This window comes from Vidua chalybeata, chromosome 3, assembly GCF_026979565.1.
Source record: "Vidua chalybeata isolate OUT-0048 chromosome 3, bVidCha1 merged haplotype, whole genome shotgun sequence".
NCBI classification, from domain to species: Eukaryota; Metazoa; Chordata; class Aves; order Passeriformes; family Viduidae; genus Vidua; species Vidua chalybeata.
In genome coordinates, this window is record NC_071532.1 from 13,687,888 (window position 1) to 13,715,730 (window position 27,843).

Sequence of the window (27,843 nt, forward strand, 5' to 3'; positions counted from 1 at the left end):
TTGTATCAAAAATGGAGTGGATTTTCATGAACTCTCTGCTAAGGTATCTGTCAGCTGGTTTTGGGTAGCTATTTACAACTGTCACATGCTAAAACTAAAAAGAATGAAATCCATCTCCCTGGAAGAAAGCAAGATTCAATAATGGATTTTGGAAAAAAAGGATGCATAGTAGAAAATACAAAGTACATAGAACTCAGCAGAAAAGCAGATTAGCACGGTTCTTTTTATTCAAATGTTTTGAGATCTGCTTATGTACATATATAGGTATACATATAATACTTGCCACATTTGGCAGCTGTTGTTTAATGCATACAAGGTAAACAAGTACTTTTCATAATGCAACCTTGTTTAGTCTGATGAGAGGCATGAAATTCCCAAGCAGATGTTTAGCTCACTATAGCTGTTTCTGGTCTTTATTTCCAGTTTCATTACTTTTAGTAGTTTGTGACTTTAAGTCATCCAAGATTTATTACAAGTAACATATGCTTTGACAGAAGTTTTTTTGTTGTTTTCCTTTTTTTTTCTTTTTTACTCTTAATTTTTGTTGTTTTATTTTGTTCCATCTTGTCACTTCAGACCTCATCAGGAGATTGAAGCACCTCCGAATAATCTCACACAGAGACATGGTGGGTTTCACATGAGCACCTTCTTTAAAATAAAGCAGGGTCATCCCCTTTGCCCATTTCCAGGCATCAACAGTCCACATCAAAAATTTCTACACAAAAAGCATGCCATAATGAATTTATAACACACCAGCTACAGAAATAAATGGCTGCCTTCTTTTTAGAGAAACCACAAATGAATTAAAATAAAGCAACAAAAAAACTTCTTCACATATGCCACACTTATGGAGAGAATCTATTTATTCCTGAGCAGGCTGGCAAGTATCCATTGGTGGTCAACTGGGGGAGAGGGAGAAGAAAAATAGTTTTAAGCTGAAAAAGGCACAAAAGACAAAAATATTGAGGCCTTGAGAAAAAAAAAAAAACCAAAAAACCATTATGAGAACTATCTTCAACCCATGTTGTTTTACTGATCAAAATAGTATTTGGTGATGATGATAAAGTTGAACATTAAAGATGATGCAAGGTACACAGGATAAAATTTCTCTTTAACTAACAAAACACTTGAAGACTTTAGATGGAAAAGACTGAAGAAAACACATGTTTATTTCTTTAGAACCTCATATTGCAATGCCTTCAGATATTCAGTATATACATTTAGATGAAGAATCAATAGGAATTCAACCTAGAAAAAAGTGGGCTTTTTGGTTTCTGTTTTTTTAATTAGTACTCCTTACATGTCAATCTCATCTTTTTGACTGGCAAAATTACTTGTGACAAGTTGAGAATGTGGGGTATGTTTCTTTTACAGGATTTATAAAATACATTCTCATCTGTTTGAGTGCAGGTACATCATCACAGAGGAGACAGTGCATACAATTTACAAGAGATATTTGTAGTAAAATTCAGAGATACATAACAACAAACATCTCAATATAATACTAACTTGGAAGCCAGGTGCAAGTTTTTCAAACTGTACATGTATTTTTAAAAAGATACTGCCTTTTAAAATGTTTATCTATTGAAGCATTTTCATTAAGATCAAACACCTTTTAAAACCAGTAAAATTATAGCAGCAATATGGGAGAGTATCTAAGCCACATGAACATTATTAACTAAAATAAAACCAAACATGAAATATTACATTAGTCAGATGTTTGTGTTAATACCAAGAACAAGTAACACACAATTATTTATGTCAAACCAAGAAATCTGGATTTGTTCATCTATGAACAAATCTGTTGCATACAAAGAAATGCTGATTGCTGGTTTTCACAATCACCTTTCTGGAGTGTCCTGGAGAACTCACTTGATTCTTAAATTCCAAGTCTGACTAAGATAATTTTTTGATCTTTGTTTAGGAATTAAGGATACTTTTAAATATGGATTCCTTAAAATGAAGCTTATTTTATTTACACTATTCAAAGTTTACCTTTCCTTCCAACAACAAAATGTGCAGGAGGATTTACTACATGCTATACAATGAAAAAATAGACTTTAAAAAGTCAGAACAATGCAAGTAAAACTGTACAATGCTTGTTCCCTGCTCCAGTTCATTGTAGTAAGTTAAACTGGATGAGTTGTCATGCCCAGATGACTTACTGTAGGATCAGAAAATCCACACACACGGAGGAGGTAAATGAATACTGCTTTAGGTATAGTGCCAAATGAAAAAATAGTATGAGTTATATCCAAGGAAAGCTTCTCATCACAGAAAGGAGCATGGCTAGTTCTGAAAGGCAGTCCTCTTCATGTAGGACACAGAACTGCAAAAAAACCACAAATACACATTGATAAATATCAGTGAAGTTGATATGCATAAAAATGTAATTTATATACTAAGATATTTAAATGTTGGATTCTACCCTATTAGTAGCACAGTAAAATCTAGTAATTAACTGAAATGGCAATTAAGTTTTCAGCCTCTCTCAAAAGGTAATGAAGCAACACAACTCACTATCTTTAACTAATATTATCCAGAAATGAGTTAACTAAAGGTCATGTCTTAAATAGTGCTTTTTGAAGTGTTATATCAGAAAACAGAACATTAAGTAACAGGTGACGCATGCAGTTATATTTTAAAAATATGCACTGACAATTTGAGATTCTAACTCTACTTTCTAATTCTGGTGCGTGTACTAGAATCACACAGTGGCAAGATAAGACATGTCCTTCACGTGTTTCTCATTCCTGTTTCAATGTAAGGCACAAACCTCAGAGCAATCCAGCTTTCAAACCAATGCTAGCACAACACAAAAGCAAATAAAGAAGTCAGGTGTAACAATTAAACAAAAACTTCAAAGGCAAGAAAATAAATGTTCTCATTATCTGAAATACTTGCATAATTTAAAAATAGAACAAGGTGCAAATTCTTGCTTCATTAAAACAAAATAAAATATAAGTTTTACTTGAAAGATCAGGTATGAAATAGCAAGAAGAAAGATGGGCAATTTTTCTGCTTTCACGATATCTACATTCAGAAAAAAGAAGAAAACAACACCAGACACTTCATGCATTTTACTAACTAGTAATGCATAGCATATTATGTTTAGCACTCTATTTTTGTCACAATTACTGCTTGAGGACAATTGGAAAAGAAAACAAAGCTTAGCAGTAAATGCATCTTATAAAGTTTACTGTAATAACACATTTGATTTCAAAGGAAATAATTTCAGCTGTAAGTACATACTTATATCTTTTATATAATAGTTACATAAATATTAACCTTGTACACAAAGCTAAATCTTCACATTTTGTAAAAACTGGAAGTAGCAATCTTGAAATAACATGTCTAGATGTGATACCAGACAACCTATCCTAATACTTAATACTTAATTCTGTGTATACACTGGTTAATATTTCATATATATAACAGATTTGTTTTGGAAGTAGCTTAATTAAGGAACTCTTGCTTCCAGCAGATTTTGTCAAATATTCTTCACTACCTATCTAGCAATAAAACAAGATAATTCCCCTTCCCACCATGCTGTCCTCAGCTTCTACTTTAAACCTGCTGTGAAGTCCATCCCAGCAGGCCCTCTCCATGTTCTCATGCCCCAAAGAAACAGGAGCCCCTGTACAGGCATTCAAGTAGGTGAATACATCACACCCAAGGAGAAGCTGGCTTTTCAAGGCATCAGCCATCAGCTCAATGCAAACAGCACTTCCAGTCCTTCTCCTACCTAGATGTTGTTCCCTACAGTATTTCTGTTACTCCCAAAACACCTGCTTCTCTCTTGTATGGTTGAAATTGGCAATTATTATTTGTGAGATTGAAGAGACAAGCAACTGCACAGAGGCATTTTCTTCAGAAAGCAACCTAAACTTGCATACTGCAAAGATTACAGATGCAACTACACTATATATGATATACATAATACGAATAATATAAATATTAATTTTTATAATATCTATAGAATGTTACTTGCATTATTGTACTTGGCAAATTAATCATTATGCAGAAAGTCATCACATTATACACTCAAGAAAAAAGACTGAAAGCATTCAAAAGAAAATAAAAATTCAGTGAGTACTGTCCATACAAACACAATTTCATCAAAGGATACAGTACTTACTACTGCTGCAACACCTAAACCCAATGCAGCTACAAAGTATGACACAGATATCTCCATCTGCTTTACAGTTTAACTTGTGCACAAAAAACGTAGCTCATTTAGGTCTTTCAATGGACATAAGCACAGAGTTTTCAAATCACATTGTATTAGTTCAACCATCAAAAAAGGTCAATAGAAAGATGAGAACAAACAGCATTTAAATACTGTGACCATACTAAGCTGCCAGCTTCAGTCCAGCAGTGTGCTTTCTAAGATAAAGAATTTCAGTCTTGGTTTGGTATTTCTTTCCCTGTCAGTAAATTCATTCCCCTACCCTTTTTCAAATCCCAGTTTCTCCTTCATGACTCCTAGTGATAAAATATAATAACAATATTGATATATTAAAATACATTCAGAAAAAATTAAGCACAATTGCAAATGCTGATCAAATTCATGTTACCACCTATTTTAATTCTCAATCTATAAAATATAATATGCATCATATGCTAGTGGGAAAAGAACTAGAGTTCACTTGCAAAGCAAATCACTATCTCCCTTTCATTATTGTTAGGGTCAGGATAGAAATGTTCACTGGAAAATAAAATCAAACAGAACACCACAAAAGGAAAAATATCCCATTGAAAATAATTTAGGCTGCAATAAGAGCACCATGAACAAGAGAAGATAAGCTGCTACACTGTACCAGATTCTTCACAGGGTATGTACTTAGTCTGGCTTTGGGATACTTACCTTTGAGGAGATATTCCTTACAGAAAAGATCCAGGGGAGAGCTAAATGACCCCTGGAAAGAGGGACTTAACCATGATAAGGAAAATGATGATACTTTTAACATTTTGGGGGACACAAGGGGGTGGTAGAAATTGGGGAAAGAAGATGCTTTAAAGAAAGCAAGCACCAGAAATAATTTCAAAAGTAATAATCCTACTGAGAAGTGCATACAGAGGTGGTTTTATCCTCTAACATGAAATAGCCTGATTTGTTCTTTTCAATTTCTTTATTACACTGGATTTGCACACACCATGTTTTGAGAATTTCCACTTCCAGCACTTCAGAAAGATTAGCTGATTATGAAAAAAAAAAATCCAAGAATGATCCATGGTAACACAGAAAGTCAATAGCAAATCTGGCCGCAGAACTGTCCTTCAAGTTCCAGCTGTTGTCCAAACAACTTTACCCAGTCATTATTAAATGAAGATAGTGTGTATTAGCACACACAGAGGGGGTCTGTGTCTTCCTACATGATCCAAATTTCAGAATTACTGGGCATTTAGTTCAAGTTATTCAAGATTATACAGAATTTATGAATTCTACAAAACACACTGGAATTCAGAGAAAATATAAACTTATTTCACTATCCTCAGAACGCCAGTCACATGGTAAGATTTCATGTCATCAACAATTATGCTCCATCTTATGGTTCCATTCACCTTTCTACGTTCACAGTACTCTTCTGTTGGTTCCTTTACATTGTACTAACAATACTTCGGCAATAATATTTTTCTTGACATTTTTTTCTTCCTGACATTTTTGCTTCTGAACAATTTAAGTAACTGTTCAATAGTGACCACTAGTATCTGGGCAAGTCTGTTAATAATTCTGTGGACAGCTCTAACACCCACATAGGACTGCATATCTTAATTTTTACATACCACAGAAGAGCAAGACAGTGCTGCTTTAAAAAAATAATCAAGAGCATGTCTCTAAGATTTATTTTTTCTACTCTGTAAAACAGAATATAAAGTTTGAAAAAAGGTTTTACCTCTGTGCAGTCAGATGCCAAACTGGATTTCCCATAAAGATACCCATATCCTAATATCACAGGTAATTTACTGTCTTCTTTTTTTGTTGCAAGATTGGAAAAAAATTATCCTCAAAGGAATACATACTTAACAGATTTTAATAGAACTAAGTACCTTTGGTGATACAATTCACACATTTCAAAATTTCACTTCTTGATTAAAGCTTAATAAAAAGTAAAAAAATCCATTCAGTGTAAAATGAATACAATTACCACTATACTATATAGATTATACCACTGGGTCCAGAACTTCTTTCAGGAAACAAATTTAAATCCTATATCTTCTTAAAGATTTTTACCTTGCCAAGACATTTTTAATCTTTACAGTGAAGAGAGCAGAATCCACAATAAGTAGGTCACTCCTTTTATTTTGGAGTTAAGAAATAGGTTAGAATTTCAGGTATTAAAGCTCAGCTGAAAGTTGATCTAAGTGGTTGTAAAGAATTCAACCAATCTCCTCTTAACAAGCTTTAAAAATAATGTGCAGACAATAGACTGGCGGCTGGGAGTATTTTGTGCCATGAAAGTCTTGTGGGTGTTTCAGGCCAGAAGTTTTAGTGGCAGAAAAAGAGCAGTAGGTTACAACTTCTGAAACAACTGGAAGACTTTGCCTGTGCCACAGAATAAATCTACAATACAAGGTAACACTGTTAACTGAGTTATAAATATTTAACATAATGTCAAAATAGCATATGAAGCTTACTTAAGGCTATACTGAAAGGAAGAGTAAAATTCTGTGCTCACTAGTTCTGCGCTCACAACTATCTGCCACTGAGCACACAAACTCACACAGGACAAAGAAAGGCTTGGTTCTGTTCACTAAGAAAGTGGTAGCTGGGGGGGAAATTGACTTTTCCTTTTGCTATGAGTGATGTAAGTGATTACTTTTCATGTTCCCACAATTTGTGTTTCACAATTTAAAGATAACATTGTTTGCATATGATGGACAACCTGTTTGATCCAAGACACTCAATGCATGACGTTTTTACAATTGTTGCATCTCACTAGTAGAATATCCTTGGTGATTTTTAAGTAATGAGCGTACAAGAGGCAAGAAGGAATTTCAGTTCAAGCTTCCTCAATCATTTTCTCATATGTTAAGGTAATCTACTTTTATAAGCCTTCTTTGCTTTAAAAAAAAGATTTCTCCATTTCCCTAAGCTGCCAGTTTCTCCTCAATATCCCAGTAATCTGAAAGTTCTTCTGGGTAGCTACATCTAAAAATAAGAGCAGACACTGTGAAGAGCACTGTTAAATTCAGTTACTTACTACCAGATCTATTATGAAGAGCAAACAGTTTTAATTACTGACAACAGTTAATCCTCTTGGGTCAAAGATTCTGCTTCACAGAACTACGGTTTAGTGCCATCACCACTAAAAAAAAACTCTGACCATGATCCTACATGGCTCACATGCAAACACCTGTCTAATTTAAGAAGAATTTTTAGAAAGAATAAGTAAACAATGGAAAAATCAAAGGAATCAATTGAAAGGATCTCTGCATTCTTACTGTATGTGGCAGTTCTTCAACCCTACACAAAACTTAGAAATGGATCTCTTTCAACAGGAAGTCTCTTGGAGCTTCCAGAATATTGAATGTCTTTTTTTCAGATTTTCAGAAGTGATAGCATACTATATGTCATCCATAACTCAAACCTGAAAGTACTTTCAAGTATCTCTGAGATGAGATTATGAAAGTGACTGTAAGTTTGTGTAAGAAATACAAAAATCTTTAAAAATCATATGGAGTGAGTGAAGTCAAAAGACAGTATATTTGAAAAAAAGATGAGAGTTGGAACACATGATACCAAAAGAAGAGAAAAACTTTCGCAGCATATAAAAAGCAGAGTATTATAAACATTTTGGTGGCAAACAAAATGGCACCCATCATCTTTCTGTATAAGTATTTGTTCAGATCTTGGGAGTTTGATGCATTTGCTAAACTTTAAACACTTAAGAAAATTGTATCATATGCCAAGAATTAAGCAAAAACATAAGCATTAGCAAGATGTAGCCAAAAATGAATCAGATGAAAAACATTTTAAAGTAATTTAACAACTTGGAAAGTACCTGGAACAACCCCTTTAAAACTAAGGCAGACAGTAATTTTTGAAGTCTGACATTCTTTAAACACAATCAATGCGTAAGACTAGAAAATAAATGACTCATACAAAAACTTATAAAACAATATCTGAAGAAGGTATAATAAGTAAAATAAATACTTTCTATTATTGATCAGAAAGTAACACTTGAAGCTGTAAGCACTTTGCATAGCAAATGCTTTACTACCATGGGTAGTTTGAGTTCCAATTACTGAAAAAACTGTGCAGTGGAAGATTTTAACTATACCCATTTCGACTCCTTTGTTCCTGCTGATGTCATTCAGCAGTTTGCTATATTTTACTAACACAAACAAAATAAACATATTCTATGTACGAACTGTGCCTCAGAATGCTTTGACAAAACAGAACATAAATGACAGCTGTGTTTGATTGAAAGGCAACATAATTCGTGAGTGCTGAAGGATCACTATTTTCAAATACACATTATAAGTCAATTAAGTTAATTTAGAATCAAATAAAATCCCTGCTGAGAAGCAGACTCACCCTTTAAAATATAGTCTGTTAACAAGCTTGGCACTTTCTCGCTATCCTCTTTCATGGCATGCAGAACTAAAGAATGAAAAAAAATCAGATATTTAGTCATAAATTAAACATAATACATAAAACAAATACCTTGGAGCAGTTCCAACTACTCATAGAGATACTACTATGAGATGTAAGAAATCACTTAACTGAAAGATGAGAAGATACAATGAGACATCACATCCTCTCCACCTTCCACTTGTGTAATTCTCACTGAGCTCCACAGTTCGGGGATGCAAGAGCCCCATTTCTTGTAGTTAATATTACGGTAAAATGCCATCAGTCATAGCTACAACAAGCACCTCTTCCTTAGAAAAGACTCTCACCAAAAGAAAGTCATGCCATCCAAAAATTAAAGTATGCTAACAACTATTAATGAGCTGGAAATCTTAGGACTGAGATTGGGACACTACTTAAGATCTTTGATCATTACCTCAAATAATGGAAAAATGCTGTGAATGATTCTATGGAAATATTAGTGGTGCTTTTTTTCCCTCCCTGTAATGGTGAATGTTATCTGCTGCAGGTTGGAAAAATCTTAACTACATTACTTAATTCAGCATTAACTTACAAAAATGCAAAAATGCCATTTTGTGACATATATGAGTAGATCTTGTCCATCTTGCCTATTTCTGAAGAAGGAATGGACAAGATTGACTGGACATATATAAACTTGTCCATCACTACATAAAGAAAAACAATGACTATTCTTTATAAAGCGCTCAGGACATGACTGAAAGAAGGAAAAATACAAAATTCTACTGAAAAGCAGTATCTAATAAACTCCAAATTCCTTATATGAGACTCTAAACTCAAATTATAACAAGTGTTTTATTCCCATTTTTACACTGAAGTAAGACATTAGTGTTCGTAACTACGGAGTAATACAGAGCTTTGAAAGAAAAACCAACTGAACAAGCCTGAACACCTGCTTTACTGCCTGACTTAACAACAGCAGAGACAGTGAGTCACAAACCTGCAACTGACTCACAGGATCAAGTTCCAACCAGCCCACAGAAATCAATATTATCAATACTCTTTACAATGCATTTGTGCAAGACATTTTTTTAATAAACCATCAAACAACACAAAATGTTTTCAAGAGGCTTTAACACATGCTTAATAGTGTCAAGTGAAATTTAAATACGGCAAGAGGATAAAATTTCATTGCAAGAACAAACATAATATGAAAAATCCTTTGTCAGAAAGGAAGTACAGATTAATACCTAAGGCTGCCTACTGTAGAAAAATAAAGGGAACTTTAATTCTTACTTAAACATTTCATTTATCCTGGAATTTATATAATATTAATTTTCTCTATCCAGAAAACAACAAATGAGCCTTTTACCACCTCTCAGCCACCTGTGGAATCACAGAACTGCTGCTGAAAATCACTTTAAAGACATAGTGAGATTCTCTACCGAGATCTGATCAAATGCATTGAGGTACTCTACAACCTATTTTTCGACTGTTCCTGTAAACATCCAACAACAGCAACTCCTAGAGATGCTTTGTTGTATTAAACCACCTGAATAAGTAAATTTTTAAAAAATATAACCTTGATTTCTTGCAAATTAGAATTAAAAAAAAAAAAAGCCCAATAAAATCAAACAATTAGAGGACCTGGAATTTATAGTCATTTTGAGGATCTGGCCTAAAAAGGTGTGAAGAACAGGAAATTCAAAGCATTGCCAAAACTCTGTTTGGTTTGGAATTCCTAATTATTCCTAAATTATTCCTAAAATTTATTAACAACAAAACCCCCCCACCAAAATCACAGAGAGAAGCAGGCTATTTTAAAGGCAATCAAGTGCAATAATTGTGGATGAAACTAGTCCTAAATATCTTGACACCCACTCCATTTTGCTGAAGTCATTACAACAACCTCAGTAAAGCACAGCAAATGTAAACAAACAGGGATGTATCAGGCACTGTAAGACCAAATTTCATGGTATGCAGCCAACATCAAAACATGGGAACATTTACATCCTGATACATGCAAGTTTCTGGCCTTCAGGGTTTCAGACAACAGCTAGGAAACAAACCTAACATGAGGGCTCAGGAAACAAGGTAGCCAAAATCTATGGCTAAAATCATGCATCTTTACATACATGCCCTAGGGTAAGAGGGAAGAGAGAAATGGATGGATTCACTGGCTTTAAGCAGCCACAACTGGAAATACAATGAGGAAAGGAGCAGGGGAATTTCATATGCTCACTTTTGGTTAATGTTTGAAGATCTTCAACAGATGGTGGTCCATTTTTCTTCTCATAAGGAATGACGGTTGTTAAGTACTGTCAAATGAAAAACAGAGTTACTTGACAGTCCTTTCATGCAACTTCATTGTTTGCATTTTATTTTGTAAAAATTGTAGCAATTGAAATAGTTTGCCACAAATAGTCATATTTCAGAATAGATTAAGGTTCTACCTTTCCATCTCAGAGCTTTTATCACAGAAAACAAGTTTGTTTGGCTTTTTTTTTCCAAATTATGTGGTCACTAGAAGTCATGCAGCTAACTGTCCTCTCTGCAAAGATGATGCTGTCCCACAGTTAAGTAAAAATGGGAACAGATGGCTTTCACCTTCTGCTGCTATACACTTCCAACCAAAAAGAACAAGGTAAACCTAATGAAACATGATACCTCAGAATATGGAATTTGATTTAATTATCAGTTTTCATAGTTGAATGTGCTAACACATAGTTTCAAACCAACTCTGCTTAAAAAAAACAAAACCACAACATTTCTTAAATCTTTCAAGATTTTCATACCTGCAGTGCAACTAGAATTAATTTTCAAATTCTTGACGTAACCCTGTTGGGTCTTATATTACATGCACATAAGGCAACATCTTACTTTACAGCCTATATGAATACACATTCTCCTTAAAGAGGTCAGAATTTCGAAAGTACCAAAATAGCTGGAATTTTCCCCAATGGAAAAGCTTCCTGAAAGTTCCATCAAGTAAATTTTTAAGACTTAAAGAGGACCTTTATTCTGGTTTTACAGCTACAAGGCAGTAGGCAAAGTAACCCTCAATGTCTCATTCCACTTGACATGTACGTAGTTCTCCTGGCAACAAGCAGAAAACACGTTACAAGCAAGGTCCAAGGTCTCCTCCTCTCCTTGGTACCAGCCCTTCAGTGAGAGTCAGGTGTAACTCAGCCTATGGTGAGGAGCTGCACTTTGCAGGGGGAGGCTGAGGGCTGCCACACGCAGCTATAAGCACTGCCATGTTTGCAGCAGGATCACGCACCCCACGCCCAAGCACATCTGCCTAAAAGCCAAACAGACTCAGCTCAGTGGCACTGAGCCAACTGAACAAGTGGTACTGACACCTCCCCAAGACCTTCTGCAAACACAGGCTGCTATTCTCTCTCCCTCTTCTTTTGGCATTTTCTCATGTCCACTCAGCACAGCAGAGAAAAGTATGCACTGCTTCTCAGGAAACAATCAATTTTCAATTTCTTTTCCAGGCAATGTAACCAAGTATCACCAGAGAACTGTGCTCTTAATAAAATTACCAGAATCGATAGCCAAATATAAGGCTACTGAATCTGCCAATGGCAAAGATGAAAGTGGATCTAATAACACAGAAATCAGATTTCTGGCTGTCTTTTCCAGCCTTCAAAACTACATGGCATTCTATCCTTTACCTGGACAATAAAATACTAGGATATTTCACTGTACCAAATATCAACTAACCCTGTTTCCCTTCTCCTGTAAACTTCACCTTCCATTTTCCCTCTCTGACAGTAGCAATTAAAATAAAAAAAAGGAATTTCTTTGTTTCCAGAAATATTTTCCTTCTACTCATCAACTTTGCAGCTGTGACAATCAGTCTCTATAACAGCACTATAAAACCTCATTTCCTCAATTGCTAGGTGAAGATAACATATTATGAAAAGAATGAAGGAGTGACTGAAGTGTAGCTTACTGACAAGACCAAGTGCTAAATCTGCTGTGACCTCTAAATTTTTGAAGCAGATTTGATGACATGATAAAGCAGCAATTCCCACTGCAATTTTTCATCACCTACGAAAAGTATTTTATATGCCTGAAAATCAAAAGGAAGATGACTGTCTTATATTTTCTTCCAGAAATGTGATCACAGAAAGAGCTTTCAATGTATTTTCTTTTTGACTACATTATCAGACAGGAACAGGAAGCTCCCACTGGAAGCTTCTCTTTAAATAGTGAAAATCTCTTAAGTAATTTTTACTTATGTCTCAAACACATGCACAGAAAATGGGATTAAATTTCAAAAAGGGAAGTACCTACTATGAGATGGTAGTAGAAGGTGGTAAATACCATTAAAATTAAAAAATTGAAGAGTTCTGAAATAACTGTACAAACTTCTCAAACTTTTTAAAGTTGTAACCTTATGTATAGGAACTTCTGGCTTCCAAGGTACACAAAAAATTGACTATCCTTGCATTTTTTTTGTCACAATTCCAGATTTCTCAGTATTCAGAAGATAACTCTTCCCTGCTAGCAGAAAACACCAGCATGTGAGTTATAATGACATCCTGAAAAAAACTCTCAAATTTATATTGTGAGAGCAGCATTAAGAAAATGAAAATTTGATACTTGTTCAATTTTGCAACCTGTTGCAATAAGATTACACCAGTATCTCAAAAGCAGGGCCAGGGTTTGATAATGAGACAAAAAATCCTAATCAAACAAAAACCTCCCAAGCAGAAAACAAATGCCATAGAAAAATGGATTTCCAGGCATAAATCATAAAAGAGCTGGTATCTTTTCTACCTTTCTACCCTTTTTTAATTTTAAATTCATATCACTTCCATGATTTTCTTTAAGATACAGGAAGGGGAATAAAAAACCCCATAAGGGGTTTTCTATATCCATAAGGACATAGAAAAAGATCAATCAGGAGAAAAGTATGATCAACATGAAGAATAACATCAGTAAATTAACTCAAAAAATGACTGGAAGAGTTATTTAATCACTGTTATTTTTAACATATGATTATGCTATGTACATCCACATAGGAGGCAGTGAAAGTCTTTTAATGAAAAGTATGATGAGGTGGCATGGCTACATAAGCTCACTTTATGAAAATATATGATATTTAAAATACCTAAAGATACAGGTATAAACAGCTGTAATTTATGGTAAAAACAGCCAAGAAAAAAAACAAGAAAAAAACCCAGGTACAGCTTTATTAGCAATGTGGTAACACAGAGTGATAAAAACTCTTGTTAGGTAAGCTTTGTGCATGTGCTCAAGATCCCCAAAGCTGAGGACAAAAAAAACTGGTTCAATGCATTCATAAAATCTCATACATATACTTTGCCTGAGAAAGCAGGCAAGTCTCTGATTTCTACCCTCATGATTGCAGAATGACTTGAGAGGAGTTGTTTTACCTCCTAAACTCCTCTGCAGGATACAACACTCATCTTCCAGGCAAAAGCCTAATCAGCCTTGACTTCTAAAGTACCAGTCAATTTATTGCCTCAATGGACTTCTCACCAGGGAAAAAAATAACTCTAATGGACTCCTCTGACAAAACTGCATAAACTAAAATAGTGGGTACACATTAAATGATGTGAAATGCCAATATTTTCTAGTGTGCCAAAAGACTAAACAACAGCATAAGCATTAGCAGTTCACTAAAATTCAGAATGCAGTTAATAAAATACAAACTACAGATCTGAAACAGCAGGCAAGTTATTACTTTGAAACAAGGCATAAGAATCTTGCTTCCAAGGTACACACAACATCTATATGATACCCACCAAAGCTGCCTCCGCTCTACATTTCAATATTTAAATAACCAACGAAAAGACACAAACTTGCCTATAGCTTCTGTATTTTATATTGGTAATCTGCATTTTAAAAGTAGCCATATCTGGCTACTTTTAAAATCATGCAGTTTTCAAAGGCTAAAGAGTACAGTCTCTACATTTTCCAGCTACTCTGTTTTTAGATGTATCAGCTCTGAACATTTGAAGAAAAAAGAAAACAAAACCTTTTTTCTTTACACAAGTTGCTAATGCTGAAGGCTGAAACACTACATCTACCTGATACACGTTTTTTGACTGGTTATTAGATTTTCACAGACATGCAATGTATCTAAAGCATGCATTATGCAAAACAGACTTTTAGTCTGGGGTAAGAAATACAGGTTATTAGCTCAGTGCATCAGGGTATCAAGTCTTGAATCTTTTGAGCTGCTGAGGAGAGAAAGAGACTGTAGGCTGGTCAGAAACCTGAGGTAAGGAAGCAGAGATTCCAGCATTTATCCCGTTTTTTTCCTGTTTCAGCACTTATCTTCAGCTACTGTCAATTTTCAAGATCTCAGCTCCTACCAAAAGTGCAGGCAAAGAATGAGAAAAAAGGGAGAAGATAGCCCAGCACCTGTTTCTCTCCACTCGAGTTTCCAAACGTGTGGCGGAAGCCATTCTGTATGACATTTGAGATCCCTTCCATGCTGAAGCGCTAAAAGTAGTGAAAACATAGCAGAAAGAAAAAAAAAAGGGACAGAGAAAAGTTCAGAAGACTATTAATCAGCATTTATCAAAAGCCAAATGGCAAAGACAAGCTCCAAGGTGCATTTCAGCACATTTCTATTTCTTCACTCACCTACTTAATTTTAATAATTAAAATGCAAACTGTATCATGGCAGTTAAGCAGTATTTCTGCACCAAAATTTATTCAAACAAAATCTTCACACTGCAGACTCGATAATCAAGACTTGCTTTTTATGGCTGTTTTACTTTGAAATGTAAAAAAATAGCATTTTTCACAGTCCAGTTCACAGTAAAATTCCCTCTAAAGTTTGTGTTTGAATGTGTGTTTAGGAACACTACTGACACCAATTTTTCAGATTTTAAGCACGTACTAGAAACACTGTTCAGAGGTAGTAATTTTCAGCTCCACCTCTTTAAAACTTTTTATGCTTTCATGCTTCCTTTTCCACAACTGAACCAACCATTAGTATTCCCTATTTTCTGTAATATCATAAAATATACACAATTAGATAATAATACACCCATATTGATTTCAAGTCCCATTGCATGGAATCAGGGAATCCAATTAAAGAGAAAGCAGTATATAATCCAACCACATTTTTCCTTGAACTTTGTAATCCTTTTTGCTTGCTGGAGAAGTAAAAAAAAAAAAAAATCAAAATCAAAACAGTTTTGATGTTTAGCATGTGATATAAAATCAGCAAGTGACATGAACATTAAAAGAAGAAACAGCCAAGCTGCTGACACAGGGCAGTATGATGAGCACACCTCAGCACGTTTATCTGAAAGTATTTATTTATGTGAGGGGAATAAAATGTGCTGGAATACAGTATTCTTTTACCTTCTGAAGCACACAAGGTCAGTAAAGACATAAATTTTGCCAAAGCCATCTTAAATCTTTTAAGATATCCTACTTGAAGGAACTGGTATCTTCAAGCCCTGACTATTTTTAACTACTCCCCAGTTTCCCCTTGTGAAAGAGGTAAAAAAGTTTAGAAATCTAAGACACTGATTTACCCAAAGATGGAAGCAAGGAAAAAAAATTTAAATACCTGGGGTTTTCTTTATATTCAAATATAGTATCTACAGGAAAATTAATTTTCTTAAGAGTATGACAATTGAACTCTACTTCCAATCTTTGTATTTAAATGAGACTTCAGTACAGTTAACAAAATAACCAATTAATACATTATTTATTAACAGGAACTCAAGTCTTCCCAAAGCTACTAGAACATACTATCTGTAAGCACATTCTCAGCACTTCCAAAAAAAAAAAAAAGAAAAAAAGGATAAAAAGGACTGTTGAAGAAAGGAACCTTGAACCTTGCACCTCTTTCTGCTAGAGGGTTCTCAAGTCTGTCCTTGATGACAGTGAAATCTATTTTCAAAGGAATCATACACATGCAGCTACAGTCTCACCTGTGAGCTAGTCTGTTCAATCCCTCTTAGAAACCAACCTGACATATCTGTGTCTTGAAGCAACCAAATACAAAAATGTCGTATGCTGGGACCATGTAAGTTATACCTGAAAGCATCATTCAAGTTTCTAATCTTTAAACTAACTAGAACAGTTTGTGAATCACTTGACTCAAGCTCCAAAACAAAGTAATTATTTTTCTTTTTAGGTAGAATATCCCTTTTTGGTTTTCCATGACTGGGAAGGAATAAAGACCTATTCACTGTGATCTTGTAAAGGGATGACAATTTTGTATGGTTTTCCAGACAAATACTTTCTTAAGTTCCACTAAAACTTAGCTACACACACAAACATCTCTCATTTGACAGATGAGATCAGAACCCTATTTGGGGTATATCACAGGTATATCTTATGCTTGTAAGTTTAGAAGTAAATTCTGACGTATTAATATTTCATTATAAATGTTTATTCCTTATATTTGAAAAGCAAACCCCAAAACCTTCTCATATTGAACTGAAGCATTATTTCTGGGACTTAGTCAAGATTTACAAAACCACATTTTTTGCATCCCATAAGAATCACTAAGAAATTCAAACATTAGTATCTCACTTAAGTAACTTGAAATTATACTAGACAGATAACAAAGAAAAGATTGCATTGACAAGCTAATAACCTAATTTCTTTTGTTCTTTGACTCCTCTTAACCTACTCTACTTGAAAGATGTTTTTCCTTTTGTTTCTATGTTCTGTAAAGAATAAACAAATGATCTCCTCCCTGCATACATGCACTACACTTTGGCCTCCTTCCTGTCTCTTGTTGAATGCAGTAACTCTGCCACAGGTTAGGAGATCCAGGGTAAGACATTCACTTTTTTCCTATCTAGAAACCAGCGTGATCAATAAATATCTGTAACTACAGCAACAATAGTACTGAATTTCCTGCAAGACTAACACATACTAAAATTCACACAGTGAAACCAAACACATGAATGAATTTGCCTACTGACAATAGAACACAGAGCAGTACATCCAAAGACAGTATTTTTTGCAAGAAAGGGATGCTAGTTCCAGGCTGATTTGCAAACAGTTAAAAATATTTTCTTCATATGAGAAGAGCAAAATATATCATTCTGTGAAAAAAAAAAAAATCTCAACAGGAAAAGCTTAAGCCTTGTTTGTGAATGAAGGCACGGAAGCAGGAGTACCAAGTATCTTAATATAATCTAGGACTACTATTCCCCATAGCAGAAAAAGACAAAAACATTTTTAAATGTATAAAGACTTATAAAAATTTTCTTACTGTTCCAGGCATATGACCTCTTTCTTGTTTGCCATTCTGAGGACTACCATTTTTCAGCTTCTTTTTCTTCTTTGCTGTTTCTTTGTGTTCTCGCTGTTTGTTTTGTACTTCAATGAGGACAGAAATGAAGCTGTTTTTCACTTCCTTCTCAAACTCCAGCTCATCTCGTAGAGCCAGCTGCTGTACCAGCTCCTCAGAATAATCCTTAATAGCAGTCTCAATTTCTTCTAGCAGTTCATTTAATTCAGCAACAGACAATCTTTTGACTCCTACAAATAGTTCATATAAAAAGTATTATGTCAAGATTTTAAGCAAGAGAAAACTTGTGGGAGTTACAAGAAAAATGTACTCTGAAATTTCTAAAAACAAAAAATTCAGTTCTAAAACCACATAGAACAAAACAATATTCCTAAAGGAAAAAACACATCCCAGAGGTGACAAAATTAGCAACAATAAGATGGTTAAATTTTCTTCTTACTTCTGAGAAATCTGGGATAATCTGCAAATATGAAGAATGTGCTAAACTTCTGACAAAACCATAATCTATTACTTTCCTCTGCACTCACTGTTCAAAGGAAAAGGCCTTAATATTTTCTGAACTATTGGGTGATGCGTCACAGATAGTGCAGTTATGACCAAGAAAATGTTTTGAGGCTTGCTTGGGTTAAAAGAAGGACTGCTTTCTGTTCCAGTTTAGATCTGATACACCTAGGAAGCTGGCAAGTCCCAGCAGCTGCTGTGTCAAAGAACATAATCTTATTTGGCACTTGAGAAACAGCTAGTCCTCATTACACTGACAGGTACAATCTGTTTAAGGACACTACATAGATGCTTGCAATTATTTAGTTTCATTGAATTAGTCTAGGATCATGTCTACAAGAATACTTGTAAGGGAAAAGACCTAAAGACAAGTGTTGAAAAATACAAATAAGGCCACGAACTACAAAAAAGCATAGCTCTTAGAAGCACCAAAGGTACTAAGTGAAATGTGAATTTTTTCTCTTAAATTACAGCAGGGAAAATTGATTGGCGAAAGCTTCTTGTCACTTACTTAACTGAAGAGAAGGCAATGAAACAATTTTAAGACAATTCTATGTCAAGGAACCACAGTTTTTCAAGGTAGCTTAGGCCTCAAATTCTGTTCAAACACTGTAACAGTACTGAGAGAGGGCACCTGTGAGTCCCAACGCTTAAGAACCAGCTTCACAGCCTAAAAACCAATTGTTTTAAAAGCACAGGTGTAGGTTAGCCAACTGCAGTCCTGACTGATGATAGATCAGTTGTCATTATCAAAGGGCTACATAGGAGATCTCCAGCTAATGCACATGAGTGGAGACAGTGGAACTCAAATGCAGAAGACTATATGGACTGAAACTTAGTAGGCTGAGGAACTCACTTGTGTAACCAGAGCTTTATTTTTGGACTGCCTTAACGTATGTCTTTTCCTATCCAAGAAAAAAAGTAAATAAAAGTAAAAAAAAAGTAAATAAATTTCCTGCTCCAAATCCTAAATGACTGAAAATCTCTGATCTATCCTTTAAAAACCAGAGTTCCTAGGAAAAACCTGTAAAAATTTCAGAGAGATGCAGACCAATTCTGAAGCACCTTCACACACTAAAAATAGGTAGCAAGAGTTTTTAATAAAATAGTGACCTGAAGGACATGAAAGCAGATTCTGAGAAACTGGTGAAGCGAAGTTAAATTATCTGCCAAAGTAACTCGAGGCATTATTTGGTCAAGACTGACCTTTAAACTGTAAAGATGTAACAGACAAGATGGACTCCTGAGGCAAAGCAAAATTGACATGATATGAAATACTGAGCAAGCTTGATTAGCTCCAAACCTTAAGACATATGGAACTGTCAAAAAAGCAGGAAGCCCTGCTGAAGACAATACATTTTGCTTTCACATTCCTGAAATTTATGTCTTGAGACAGTTAAGAGACCATTTTCATGGTTGGAATCTCTTCCATAAATCTGAAATGTAGCAGAAACTCTAAGTCATGCCACAAGAGGTTGGCCAGTTTTTTGAATCTTCTACAGAGTTTGTATTGTTGACCCAGACTACCGGTAGGAAAGCACCAAACTTTTTAAGAAAGGCCAAAGTAGAAAGATCATCTATCAAATATTCTTTGTGTCACTGCTACCTTCTAGAATTCATGTTGAGAAATGTAAAGATTGAACAAAATTTTCCATCACAAAACTAATTAGTCACAGGTTTTTTTTACATGCAATTCAACCTACTATAATTTAATTATTAATCTAATTTCTCCTTTGCTTTTGTATAGGGAAGCACAGATTATTTCATGAGTAGAAGATACAAAGGATATTTTTCACTTTTAAGCTTTCTGAAGAGGAATGGAAAGGGAGGACCAAAAAATCTGCATGGTCCTTATGGGGCAAAAAAGAAATGGTTGCCTTATTTTTGTGTTACTGTCTATCAAGACATGTTGCAATGACTGAAACTGTACCAAAGGTATGGTAAGCTTTATTTACTGAATAGCTTTCAAGAGCTTTAGCTGATCTTAAATTGTGTACTGGCATCAAGAAAGTGTCTCACTTTACAGAAAAAAATGAAGTTTAATAAAAAATGACCAACTTATCACTTTACCCATGAAAGAATCTCATTCCAATGTATCAACCTTCAGAATATTTGATTTAAATTCTATAAAGTCTTTTTTTTGTTCTTAGTCATAAGAAAGCTGACAAAGGTAAGTCCTCTATGCACTATATCTAGGCTACTATTTCAGAACATTTTGAAAATATTTTTTGAATGCAGATCTTTCATAAGAAGGACTTGTTAATAATCAAACACATGGCAAACTTACCCTTTATTTTCATTAAGCATAAGAGCAAAAATCCTAAATAAATACCACTTACTCTCTTCATAGCTGTTGTTTGTACTGGATCTCTTGAGGGTCTGAATTTCCTGGGAAAGTATAGAGAGCCGATCTGATTGGGTGGGTGTTTCATCATCTTCTGGATCAGGCGATTCCTGCATCATTTCCTCTATTTCTTCAATCACCTTTGAAAAATGAAAACCCTTATGAAAACCCTCCTACATGAAGAACTTGCAATTTGAAGCACAGCTGGATGAAACTATCACCAAAACTAGATGGAAGAGGATCAATAAAATCGTACTGATATTTCCTCTCCATCCTTGCTCTCTGAGAATAATCACACCTTGTAACAGTAAATTGGTGATGGTATAACATGAAGTGTGTTGAAACTATGGGGTTATTTCTATATGAAGGTACCCATGATTCTGCTTAAGAGAACTAAATTAAAGAGTAAGCTGGAGTATCTTTCCTGACTATTCAGTTGAAGGAAGACACAACAACAAAAATCAATTATCTCCCTCACTCCTTATTTCACCACATTTCTCTATGTAAAACAAATATCCCTCCCTTCTCCAACCAAAAACCAACAAAATTAAAACAAATAAAAATAACGAAGAAAAAGTCACAAAAAACTCCCTGAAAAACCAAAAACAAAAACAGCCTGAAAGTATACTGTGTTTGTGAGAAGTTTTTTGAACTGATCCACCATAACCTGAAGCTGATTTGCATCCCTGGGTACAAGACCTGAGCCAGATAAAAAGTATGACAAGAGAAATTCTGTGCATAGATAGCTTACTTTACATCACATAAATGATTACATTTCTACAGGCTAAATTAATAATTAGACATCTGAATAAATAACACAGCAACTTTTAGAAGTTTAAAGGCTGTAGTCAGTGCTGAAATCCAACCCACAGTAAAAGGGAGCTGAGGCAGTTCAAGCAGTCCTGTCTCCTGTACTATTAATAACTGTGCTCATCAGAGTTCACAGTTTAACCATTGCTTAACCATTTAATCAACGACAAATCAGATTATTTGTTTGCTTACTAAAGCAGGATCTTAATAGACCTTTATTCTCATTAACCTTACTTAGAAGAGCAATTTTCAAGATAACTGAAGTAAATCCATGGATTTGAAGACTTTAGATACCAAGTAATTTGAAAGCTTAATAGCAGAAACACTGATCTGCCCTCATGTTAGGCAAAAACATCAAAGAATTCCTGCTAACAGCAAAGCCCTGTGAAACTATGAACTGCCACATGCTGGAAAACTACAAACTCTACCATACCACTAAGATTCTGAAAATAATTTTGCTTTTTACACATATATTTAATTTAGTAGAATTCGTGACTAAGTCATGGGAAGAAATATACAAAGATTTCAAAGACCCTGGACTATCAACCTCACCTGAAGTACTGAAACACTTTTCAAATCTGAATAATGTAATGCTATCTCCCACATTATTAAAAAACTAAACAAAGAACAATCAAGAAACTTAGCTAAAAGGAAGAGCAAGAACAACAACAAAAAATAATAACAGACTAAAAAAAACATCCTACACCAACAACACTGTCTTTGCTGAACAATTCACCTGCTCTGCTGTGAAGAGTGGCTCTTCATTGATGCAGGAAACAATGATAGAATGCATATCCAACTGTTCTCTCAGCTCTTCATCATCTGACAGGTCAAGGTTCAAGTTGTCATTTACCTAAAAAGCATGAAAAGGTGTATTTATGTAAATATATATACACACCCATAATGTGAGGGTATAAAATGCATGTAACGTACAAAAAAACAAATGGGAAACTATCATTGAATTTTAAGAATGAAACTGAATCTTGGCCCATAAAAATGGACTCAACAGTTCTTTCTGTCAAACAGCCTGGCAAATGAAATCAAAACTGCAACTGGACAAAGTTAAAATAGCTGTCAATCTTTAATGTCATAAAAGAATGTCCATTATGTAAAGACCATATACACACTGATATGCAGATATCTACATGGGAGGCTGTCAAGTAAATACTTAAATCTTAACTGAAGATTAACAAATGTCTATGTGGGGTGAAAAACTTGCCTATAATGTCTAACGGTATACAAACTTCTTACTTTAAGTGCTTTTATGGTTCTACTTCATCACATAATAAAAGATATGGAAAAAAGCTGAGAAGAGTTGATATTGAATGGTGATATCAGAACACTGGTATTACCCCAGAGTATTTTAAAAAATGTGTCATTGAATATCTCAGGGTCTTTTCAGAAAGAAAGAGAAGCAACACTGTTCCCATATATATTCCACCACATGACATCCATCCTTTCAATCCAAAGATATACATATACTAAGAGACATAAGTCCCCTCCTTAATAAGTCAGGCATATTTTACTCTCACACAGTGATATATCCTGGTTTATTTACCAAATTGTTTCTGTACTTTGTCTATTACTAGATTCCAGTCAAGAAAAGCCCCTTAAAGCTGCAACACCCAACATCTGCCATTTGAGCTCAACTGCTTATACTGATCTTTGGGCTAATTTACAAGCATCATGACTGGCTGTACAAAGTCCTTGGTCTCACAGTATCAGTTTTCAATTTTTCTTGTAGTTCCTCCAATTTTCTCAGTTTCTTTGGATACCTTAGTAGTTCTCAGATTCATTTTGAACCTGCAACTGATATCCCCAGATAGCTCACTTGTAGGGATAAACATACAATTTGCACTTCTTCAGCCCTCAGAATGAAGTCAAATGCCCACTTTTTTGCACAATCTGAATTCCAGTAACTGTGCAGTGACAAGGCTCCACCATGACTCTATCTTCACCTACTGCACAGATACACTCCAATTTGGCATTTTTTAAATGTTTGCTGTCCTCAAATATTTTTCCATGCACATAGGGTATGACAACAATGATGGGATAGTAAAGAAGCCTAACAGTTCATCTAGAAGTTGATCTGCTTTCCCTCCTGACATCTCCAGAAACACTTTGAGAGACCTTCGAAAACATTTTGATAATATAGACTAACAAACCACCAAAAATGGCATCAGCTGTAACCCAGACTAAAAGGAACACCTGGCTTTCCACCCAGCCATACTCCATCCCTCCTTCTGTCCTCTCGCTACCAGGGAATGACCCATTTAAAAGTAATCTAGCAAAACCAAAACAAACAAGGAATTGCACAATCCCATTCCTCATACCACTCCGCGCAACACTTCCATCCAGCTACTTCTTTCACTGTCAGAGATGTACAAAAGTGTGCAGAGACCTGTCATGTGAAGGAACCAAGATCAGGCAAATCAGCCTTATTGACCTTATATCTTTCCCTACTAAAACAGGAGGAGAAATGCTTTCCACACAATTCTGGTAGCATGTTATTAGTTCCAAATGCACCAGAGAAGTGTTGCTTAGCTGTTAGTTTTCATTGTAAGGAAAATAAAACAAGATACTAGCTGGTCCATATGTGCTGTCACATATCCAGCAATACTGAACACAAAGCAGCACAAGAAAAGTATGTCAAACACTCCCCACAGCCTTTACACATCAGAAGGCATTCCATGTGGAGTGAAAACTGAAAAAACTTCAGACACATTTAATCCATGAACTGGTTTTCTCTCTACTGGCAGCACACCTAAGATTCTTTCTAATCCAGCAAGACTACTTTACACTTTTTAATGTACTTTATAACTTCCTGCAAGTAACTTCTAAAAACTATACAAAACATTTTCTTATGTACTATACTTAGTTCCTTATCAAGAAATCCATTAGTCTTCCAGTCCATTTTCCCCTGACACAAGGTCACAGCATGGTGGGGTTGTATTTTTAGTTAAAATGTAAGAATTTAATTACTCTGAAACCATTTATAAATGTGAACAAGGACTCAATAAAAATTAGAAGAAACACAAATCAAATTCAAGGGATGACCATGAGAGTCAAATCAAGAAAATGTGTTCCAGATTTGCACCTTCCTCTACTGAACCCCAAAGTATCCTCTTCAGCAGAACAATCTTTGCTTCTGTCACAGTAAAAAGTATCTGTTGATTATCTAATGGATGGCAGAAGCGAAAGCATTGCCCAATTCTTAGGTTACACACTCAGATAGTCTTACAACATAAGTGGACTTCACTATGTTTAAAAGAAAAGCCACCAGTTTCCTCAGAAAACCGGTGAGATGGGAATTCCTCCCAGCTTTTCTTCCTGAATTGTTTTAATCCACTTTTAAGATCATCAGAGGACAACCCTTTCTATAAACCTTGCTGAAGCTCTTACTTCCCTGTTCCCACCCCAGAGAACGATTCTAACTCTTAAATAAGGAAAACAAAACAAGCTCTTGCACTTCAGGGTCTCCTGGGCCACCTTTCTTGTTAAAGAAGCCATCTGACTGTGGAATTAGATGAACTTTGGAAAGTCCTCACTGGATTTACTAAATTTGAGTACTCCTGCCTCTTTTCCTCCCTTACGCAGACCAGTGTTCAACATGAATCATACAGCAGAAAGATTTTATGTGAGACATTTTCTCATTTTACATTTTTTTCTATCATGCTCTGACTCTAATGAAGAGTCATCTAAAACTAACCCTGAATTATTCCAACCCAGGGAGATGGCTCTCATACATCAATGGTTCTTTGATTTTTAAAAAGCTCTCATGTATAATGGCAAGTACTAAAAACATTTTCGGCCACTTAAAAACAATGTTCTTTTATACAAATGCAAAGAGTTTTACTTCCCTGTTGAGTACCAATGATCCAAAGAGGGTACTTTTGCTGATCAGAACTTACCCCTTTTTCTGAAAGATTCAGTGTTGGCAAGTGCAAAGCTCTAGTGTGGGAAGATTTCCAGTCAACTGGCATCACATTACCATAATTATCAGTCAAGGCATTCCAAATCCTGGAGAAAAGGATAAAGGAACAAAAATGCAGACCTCAAAACAAACAGCAACTGAATCAGCAATAACCATATTCCTAATGATCATATATCTCTATCAGTAACTGTATTTTCCTCCCTAAATATTCATCTGCAACTTACTGACAATATTTTTAGTGTTTTAAAGCTATGAGAAAATGTTTTTTCATAAACGTAAGTTACTTCCCTTTTTAAGCAACAATGTATGCACAGCAGTGATACAAAACAATAAATGAAGATACAGCTTCTATACTAATTATGTAACTACACTCAAAATCTTTTTTGGGGGTGGATGAGCCTTTCCGTCAATGAAATTTGAGCTGAGCTATAAATCACATTCCTAATGTTTTTTAGCAGAGGCTGAGTAGCAAATTCTGAGCCAAATCTTTTATATTATTTTCCTTTCCATTTATCACAGAATAATGAAAATGCACAGATCGGACTAAAATCTCGGCAGAATTTGTTTTTTTTTTTTTTTTTTTTCTGGAAGTACTCCTGCAGAGCTCAGCCCACCACTGTCGTCCTCGGTCAGTCTTTACTGTTTCTAGAGTGTGTATCCTCTCTGGCTGTCCTGTGCAGACCTGAGGCTTGCACACGCAGACCCACGCTGGTGAAGCAGCTCAGTCTTTAACCACAGCAGCCCCGGGAGCAGGCTGCTCCCTCTAGTCCCCGGCCAAGCCCTGCCTCCAGGCGCTATGCTGTGGGTGGATGTTTGGAATGGTTGCCTAGCTAAGGCTCACAGGAGGTCAGAGGAAAGGCCGAGACAGACACAGAAGGGCAGACAGAGCCTCATCACTGCCCAGCGTGATTCATGGTTCACTGAACTTAACTCACTGTTTACACCACAGATCTAGTATTTTGCTAACAGGCTTTTTAAAATTCTTCTCTTAGAACAAGACATATAGTTGAGTTACCTTAAAGTAAGACAACAGTATTTTTAACGAAGATAAGCTGGCTAAATTTACTATAAGAAATAGAAGTATTCGTAAAATAATGTTAAAAACTGTACAGCACCATGGCCCAGAAAGGCTCTATTCCTCAGCGGGAAATACTCCGAACAATTATCGAAGTTGCAGCTGCAATTTTGTTCTTCGCCTGCTTTCTGCACTTTCCATGTTTAAATTCAAGCACTGAGACAGCGGGCACTTAGCAAGAAGCTAAACAAATACTAACCACGGTCACTGCACTTTAGAACAAGTACTTCTCGCTAGCTCGGCGGGGTAAGAAGCTCGAGGATGCTCACAAGCTTCCCGGGCAGACAGGGGGATAAAGCCGGAGGGCTCCACGTCAAACCCGCGCCGCGGCGGCCGAACGAGCCCCCTTGCCGAGGCCCGGCGGCTCCCAGCTGCAGCCCCGGGGGCGGGGAAAGGCTCCGCTCCCGCAGCCCACAAGCCCTGCTGGGCTCGGCAAGGCCCAGGGGCAGCGCTCTCGCAGGGCAGGGCAGGGCTGGGCTGGGCTGGTGGCCCTGGCGCTGTTGGTCCCCTCAGGCCGTGCCGGGCCTCCCCTCCGCTCCCTCTCCGCGCCCCCCGGCCCGCACTCACTCATCGTCCTGCAGCGCGCTCTGCTCCGTGAGCGGCCGCAGCGGAACGCGGCTCTCGCCGCCGCCAGCCCGGGCCTGCGGGGGCTCGAAGCAGAGGGACAGCTTCGCCCCGAGATCCCCGACGCCCCAGCCGCCCTTGTCGCAAGCAGGCTCGGGGCCGCTCCCCGCGGAGGGCTGGAATCCCGAGAAGTCCTGCCAATCGCCCGGGTCCCGCTGCGAGGTCGCCGCCGCCGCCATCGCTGGGGACGCGGCGCTGCGCGCTCCCGGCGGTGCGCGCGCCCGGCGGGCGGGGCCCGGCTGAGGCAGCGATGGCAGAGCCGGGCCGGGCCGGGCCGGGCCGGGCTGAGGCAGCGATGGCAGAGCCGGGCCGGGCCGGGCCGGGCCGGGCTGAGGCAGCGATGGCAGAGCCGGGCCGGGCCGGGCTGAGGCAGCGATGGCAGAGCCGGGCCGGGCCGGGCCGGGCCGGGCTGAGGCAGCGATGGCAGAGCCGGGCCGGGCCGGGCTGAGGCAGAGCCCGCGGAGCCGCACACAGCGGTGTCCGTACTGACTCACAGCTCCGCACCGACTAGGGGCGGCTCATCGGGCAGGAGGGGGAGGCGTAGAATGGTTTGAGTTCGAAGGGGCCTTTAAAGATCACCCAGTTCCAGTGCCTCTGCAGTAGTAGGATTATTTACAGTAGTTTTGTTGTAACTTGTTTTTATACTGTCGTTGATGCCTCCATTCAGTCACCTGGTACGCAAGAATCTAAGCTTTGGAGATACTTTTTCTTACCAGCACTGACT

General features: G+C 36.7%; 1 protein-coding gene across 3 annotated transcripts; it reads right to left on the reverse strand.

Annotated features, from left to right (window-relative positions):
• Window positions 1–205: 205 nt before the first annotated feature.
• On the reverse strand, window positions 206–27,305 carry FEZ2 (fasciculation and elongation protein zeta 2). 3 transcript variants are annotated; one of them, XM_053939173.1, is made up of 9 exons: window positions 27,063–27,305; window positions 25,398–25,506; window positions 22,223–22,339; window positions 20,672–20,816; window positions 17,793–18,061; window positions 14,963–15,043; window positions 10,800–10,875; window positions 8,543–8,608; window positions 206–2,329 (listed from the first exon to the last, which is right to left on the reverse strand). In XM_053939173.1, exons 1-9 carry the CDS (start codon window positions 27,296–27,298, stop codon window positions 2,313–2,315), a joined length of 1,116 nt encoding a protein of 371 aa, XP_053795148.1. In that variant the 5' UTR covers window positions 27,299–27,305; the 3' UTR covers window positions 206–2,312. The 3 variants fall into 3 exon arrangements, with proteins under 3 accessions (XP_053795148.1, XP_053795150.1, XP_053795149.1); XM_053939174.1 differs by lacking the exon at window positions 206–2,329 and adding an exon at window positions 2,357–2,805; XM_053939175.1 differs by lacking the exon at window positions 14,963–15,043.
• Window positions 27,306–27,843: the final 538 nt, after the last annotated feature.

Excerpts from the sequence above, each read along its gene's own strand:
- FEZ2 (XM_053939173.1), bottom strand. The coding sequence starts at position 27,298 with ATGGCGGCGGCGGCGACCTCGCAGCGGGACCCGGGCGATTGGCAGGAC. Across the intron at positions 22,340-25,397 it reads TGAATCTTTCAGAAAAAGGG|GTAAATGACAACTTGAACCT; the intron begins GTAAGTTCTGAT and ends CATGCTTTTTAG. Across the intron at positions 8,609-10,799 it reads TCTTCAAACATTAACCAAAA|TTCTGCATGCCATGAAAGAG; the intron begins GTGAGCATATGA and ends TTCATTCTTTAG.